Below are 6,307 nucleotides of genomic sequence, written 5' to 3'. Positions count from 1 at the left end.
GTTATGGCGGCTTTACGTCAAACAACTAAAATTAATAAATCGACCTCAAACATAATTTTTCTGGAATCTACTCTTCAAAACTGTTTAAAAAAAACATATTGTATGGTTTCATTGGAATATCAATGAGCCGGAAACCGTTTTCATTTTATGCAAAAACCTCTTTTATCGGAGTAGGTTCGTAAAAAATTTTACGTTATTTGAAATTTGGTACGTAAAAAGAGTGACGTAAAAGGAGGTAACGTAGAAAAGGTGTACGTCAACGGAGGTGGAGAAGGGTGTCATTTCAGATAAATCAGTCGAAGAAAAAGTAAAAACTATATGAGTAAATCGAATTGGTTTGCCTCAGTTTGGCTTAGTTTACGGACTCGATTTGAGCACCCTTAAAAATACGATGTAAAGGTATGTTCTAATTTCCTCATCATCGCACCAGACTAGAATAAATTTTTAAAGACATTTTCATTGGAAGTACGTGGTGTATTTTAAAGCTCAAAAGTCGGCCAATACCCTTCTATAAGTAAGTGCATTCGTTGCCTCGATTTCCAAAAAATTATAATATCTGGTTTAACTTGACACTATAAATCACTATAATTGTTCACTGATAATAAATTAGTTGATCGAAACCTGTTGCCGGACGGAAATGCAGTGTCGATTTTTGGGTATAAAACGAATACTAACCGCTTCGTCTGGGCATCATTCAGTCTGTCGGTTCAGTATGTTTCGTTTACTAGTTGGCGTTTGGTTCTGCTTCCTTGCTTTCGCAACGATACCCAACCTATCCGAATGTTACTACAAACCAAGCAAAGCCGTTGGTAAATCCCATCAGGTATGTTAGTTCAGATGCAAAGTTTTTACAAGTTGTGATTCCATCTATAGGCGTACGACTAGCCAAAGAGTACAGTAAATTCGACCGACGTTACCCGTTCGAGTTTGGTCTTGGGCACTACTACCAAGGAGATATCATACTGAAACCTCAAACCAGTAAAGTGGTTATCCGTAATACAGCGGACAGATGGCCGAAGGGCATTGTTCCATATAAAATAGTTGGAAATTTCAGTAATGAAACTCGTTACAATAAAAATGAAATCTAGAACTAATAACTACTCCTTCCCTCCAGCCATCCAACAACGAGCACTAATAATGTCGGCCATGAACCAATATCACACGAAAACCTGCGTTCGTTTTGTTCCGTTTACAAATCAGCAGTACTACGTATCGATCGGGAACAGCGACACCGGATGCTATTCCTACGTTGGTTACCACGCCGACAACAACTATCATCAAATCAACCTGCAAACCCCGTACTGTACGGAGTACGTTGGGACGCCGGTTCACGAGATGTTACATGCGCTAGGAGCGTTCCACGAGTTCACCCGACCGGATCGCGATGATTGGCTGAACATCAACAGGAGTGCTTTATTGCCCGAGTATCAGACAGATGAATTTTTCAATACAAACTTTGGCATTTTATCGGCCGCAAATGTAGAAATGTACAACATCAAGTACAATTACGGCTCGGTGATGCACTACTCTAAATGGGCCGGAGCCGCCAGTCTGGACTATCCGGTTATGATGAATAAGAAGGCTTGGTTCGGAGATTTCGGCAGCAATGCAGGATTGAAGCAGTCTGACATCGAAATGGTACTGGATATGTACTGTAAAAGTTCGAAGTAGTTGGATCTTACGCACGGTGATTATTGTAAATGTATGCTAACTTGTTAGCAAATAAATTGTGTATTCAATGAAAATTAAAAATATACTGTCAAGTTTTGTAACAAACTGCACCATATTTCATAGTCTGACAAATTCAATTCCGGTTTGTCATATTAACCATATCATATATAACCATTCTAAAATAGTAATGGGTTTCAGAAAATGTATCTTACACCAATCTGGTATTATTTGCCCTGTTACACAAAAACCTTCATTTACGAACTGAAGCAATGGTTCGTAATCGAATTAGTCTTTAAAAAAAAGTTTACGTTTTTTTTTAATTTACTTCGTAGAACAAGAGTTTTGTGTATTTGGAACGGGTATAGCTTAAGGGGCGGGTAGAGTCTAACACTTTGGAAAAATCACTTTTTATTTTCTTTGTACTTTTTCATAGTAAAACATTTCAAGAATATTCTGTGAAATTTTCTAGCCTATCGGAGAAAAATTCGACAAGTTATGGACCTTTATCTTTGATTATCTCATACTGCGAAGAAGTAAGAGCTCGGCACACAGGTCCAAGATTTCTGCTTCGATCGACTAAACTTGACAAAACATTCTTGAAATGTTTCATTCTAAAAGAATACAAAAAAATATGATTTTGTGAATTTCCGTGTCCATCGTCATTCAAAAATTACTGAACCAACTTTTTTTAAAATTTTGCACTCACTTTTTACATATAAAAAACCAGAACCCAACGTTTTCCTTTTTCTTGTTTGTTACTTTGGGGAGGTTTTACAGCTACAAAATGGCGAATTTTTTCGTAAAAAATCGTATTTTTCACTTTGAACAACCACCAAAAATTAAAATAATGAAATTTACACGAGATGTAAATCAATAGTAACATGGAATAAACATGGGTTGAATCGAAATTTTGATTGAAAACCTTCATCGATGCAAAACTAAATTGAATTGCATTGAATTTTCAATGAATATAACTGTATCTTTCAATTAACGCTTATTTTGCGATTAAATTGTATTGAAACGTATAGAAATGTGAAGTAATTTTATGTTTAATTACCTGCTCCAAATATGTGCATGAAAATAGATGTAAATTCACAAAATATTTTTATCTGTGTTCTTATCAGTCTGCGCTGAGATACAGTGGACACCGCAAATCATGATTTTTAAGAAGCGTTCTCAAAAATATCTCTTCAACGACTTATTTCTCAATATTTTTCCACGAAAAAATTACAAATTACCCCCTTAATGGGTTGATGGGAATGACCACAAGATTCAAACCTCTAGAATTTAAACAAAAACATGATTGTTCTGATAATAATCACATCATTTATGTTTAACAATATTCTTTGTTAAACATGAATGATGTGATTATTTTCTGAACATCAGAAACCGAAAGCGATGTTTGAAGTGTGATTCTATGACAATGTGTATATTTTGTTTCGTTGACAATTTGTTCCGAAAATACTTATATTGTAATGGTTTTCAAAGAATATCTACACGCAGAGAAATGGAGTATGTTTAAAATAACAGTAAGTAGATTTTTTAATTTGATTTATGTTCGTTTCAAGCAAGAATATGATTGTTTTGAACCAATGTCTCCCTTCAACATCAACAATGATCTCTGTTTGACTTGAATCAGAATTTTGGTCTAACCAAACGAAAAATATATTTGTTCCGACTGAGTTTATTGCTGAAATAAACTTACTATTTCTTACATTTCAAACAAAGTTGAGTTGATGTTATCGACAATGTCTATGTTGATTCTGTTCTGCTATATGTTTATGTCAAGAAAAAGAAAAAGTTTGTGCGCGTTTCATGAGTAAAATTTCTTTCATTTCCTAGAGGGTTTTCAACAATTCAAGCGTATGTATTGATAATTGAGAATATTTTTTAAAATTGCAATACATTACATAACCCATTTTCTTTACATAAGAATATTTGATGCAGGATCCCTATCTGGACCGGACAGATGCAGCATCGAATTGTTGGATGCTACAAAAATTTAAATATCACAGCTTGATTATGGTATGTGAATAGTTCACTCGTCTCGCGATAAAAGGGCCAATTGTCTAAAAAAAAATCAAAATTCATTCAAAAACTTGATTTTTAAGCCAATATAAATCGAAGTAGAAGTAGTATCAAAAATTACCTTACAAAAAAGATTGAAAGAAATAATTTTATTTATCTTAAAAACAAACAAAAATGTACGATTGCGAACCAACAGCGTTAGTTGAAATAACTGCATTTAAGTTCAATTATTTCAGCTAAAAAGTTTGTGTATTTAAAACGTTACAATTATAAACTTTATCTGAAATTCATTCATTTGAAACTGATTTTCCAAATTGAATATACTGCGAAATTGTGCGTCAAGAAATTTGCAGAAACCCACAAGTAAAATATTTTTTTTTTCAAAGATATATTTATTAAGGCATAATCCATTAAGGTTTACGATGCCAAGGGCTTGTCTATGTGGGTCCTCAGGAAACACTCTTGAGTCTTCGATCCGGCGGGTTGCCCTCATCGATGGTAGTGGTTCTTCGTTGCGGTGGTGTTGAAATATGACGTGGAAACGTTTCAAAAGTTGTCGCATCCTTCTGTGGGTCCGCGGGAAACACCCCCAGGCTACGAAGGCATAAGTAAAATATTCGTTATTTTATTCAAAAAATCGCTAGAAACAAACTAATCCAGCTGCAATATTTGCTATATCAAAACAGATTTTCTTTTGTCACTATTTCAATAAAAAAATTTGTTGCGTGGAACCCTATTCTAATTATTGTAACAATTTTTTTCTCTGCGTGTAGAACCAAAAGTCACCATCTTGGATTTTGAAACGATTTCGAATATCGTTTTCCAAATATTTGAAAAAAAAACCTTTCTTAATTCACCTAGTGGTGTGATAATGCCTTTCTCTTACAATTTAAATAGTATCATTAACACATTAGTACTGCGAAATTATCAAATATCCTAATATCAGCTTTCAAAAGAGTCTAAATCTTTCAAAATCGACTCTTTTATCTCCGAGAAATTTTGTTACCTTGAAAAACACTGGGATTTGTCGGTTACGTTGCCTATAACATCACATCTCTCGGAACGGAAATGTTCGCTATAGCCCTTCCAAATTTGATTGACATTGCTTGTTTTCAAATAAGCCTAAGTATATTGAAATTTGTTGAGTCATCTTCGAGAAAATTCAATCGATGAAAAATGTTCGGTTAGTCTCCGAAATTGGAAGTGCCAGCCAAATGATCTTCGAACTTGATTTACAATACATCAGTAGCTTTCAAATAAGACTAGATTTATAAGAATCGGCTTAGTCATCTCTGATATATGATATTGAGCGGTAAAAACAACGCATTTTGTCGCATTCGTTACTTATACCATTATATCTCCGGAACCGGAAAAGCCAGCCATGTGATCTTCGAACTGGATCCACAATTCAAACCTAGACTTGTAGAAACCAGCTCAGCCATTTCTGAGAAAATTGAACGGTAAAAAGCAATGCTACGTCACTTATATCATTATATCTTCTGAACCAAAAGTAACAGCCATTTGATCTTCGAATTTGATCAATGGTCCAATAGTACCTTTCAAATGAGCCTAAGTTTTTTAAAATCGGTTCAGTAATCTCCGAGAAAATTGAGTGGTAATTTTTTTTTAGAAAAGTCTCAGAGGCTCCGTTCGAAAGTCGGTTTTTTCGCAATTCTTATACCTTTTTTATAGGGAAAGGTAAAAACGAATAGCACGTATATTCATATAATGCACGAACTGCTCTCTACGGAGTACACAAGAATTCGATATTTTGAATGCACTTCATGAAAACTCGAATTCATTATTTAGTGATGTAAACCAAACCGCTTCTTGAATCACCTTGAGCTGTGATAATGCCTTTCTCCTGTCATTCAAACAGTCTCATTTGAGGGAGGCACTTCATGATTAGTCCATTTTCTAAACTTTATTGTACTGAAACAGAAAAACAGGAGGAAAATTCTTTTTGGAGTATTTGTAAATGTTCGTTTGGGGTAAGGTTACCACCCCTAGGGTTACATCCATCGTCCGGCAATACTTTTATTTGGGGAACAAGATACGGTAATTGAAAAGAGTTGCTTTTGAAACTTTAAACTAAAATAATTGTGGTGTAACACAGGCGGCTGAAAACGTGTTTGAGCACCGATTACATCATAGTATTCTCATTTTGTTAAAAGGCTATGTATCTAACTAGAGATCTGATTATCGGAAGATCTACGAGGTGAAAAATGCGCATGGTTCTGTCTAAGTTGGCCAGTTCTCAAGTTTTTCAGTACTAATCGTATCTCTCTTTTCCAATGGCGAGTTGTGCTGTAGTGAACTGTAAATTTTGTTTCGCACTAGGTCACTTACAAAATTTAGCTAAACTTTTTTCTTTTTAGTGTAAAGTTATAAGAAAACACAATGCTTAATACGCCTACCAGATATGCAATCTAAAACAGTTTGGCGTGCTGTCAATAAACGAATGGCAAGATTTCAAATTTGTTTTACACCCGACCCTCCCTTTACGAACTATATATTATATATACTGTGTACTTTTCCGTTATACGGGCGGACACGTTTTACAAACCTTTTACCGACTTGCCTTAGTTAGGTACATTCACTATAATAA

The 6,307-nt window shown here is 34.7% G+C and overlaps 1 protein-coding gene across 1 annotated transcript; it reads left to right on the top strand.

The window, feature by feature from the left end:
- The first annotated feature begins 691 nt into the window (after positions 1 to 691).
- On the top strand, positions 692 to 1,754 carry LOC131432953 (astacin-like). The gene is made up of 3 exons (XM_058599608.1): positions 692 to 809; positions 874 to 1,053; positions 1,115 to 1,754. The coding sequence occupies exons 1-3, from the start codon at positions 713 to 715 to the stop codon at positions 1,669 to 1,671; spliced, it is 834 nt and encodes a 277-aa protein (XP_058455591.1). The 5' UTR covers positions 692 to 712; the 3' UTR covers positions 1,672 to 1,754.
- The last annotated feature ends 4,553 nt before the right edge of the window (positions 1,755 to 6,307 follow it).

This window comes from Malaya genurostris, chromosome 2 (assembly GCF_030247185.1).
Source record: "Malaya genurostris strain Urasoe2022 chromosome 2, Malgen_1.1, whole genome shotgun sequence".
Taxonomy (NCBI): Eukaryota; Metazoa; Arthropoda; class Insecta; order Diptera; family Culicidae; genus Malaya; species Malaya genurostris.
This window is presented reverse-complemented; position numbering and strand designations above follow the sequence as displayed.

Excerpts from the sequence above, each read along its gene's own strand:
- LOC131432953 (XM_058599608.1), top strand. The coding sequence starts at position 713 with ATGTTTCGTTTACTAGTTGGCGTTTGGTTCTGCTTCCTTGCTTTCGCA. Across the intron at positions 810-873 it reads CAAACCAAGCAAAGCCGTTG|GCGTACGACTAGCCAAAGAG; the intron begins GTAAATCCCATC and ends TTCCATCTATAG. Across the intron at positions 1,054-1,114 it reads TAAAATAGTTGGAAATTTCA|CCATCCAACAACGAGCACTA; the intron begins GTAATGAAACTC and ends CCTTCCCTCCAG.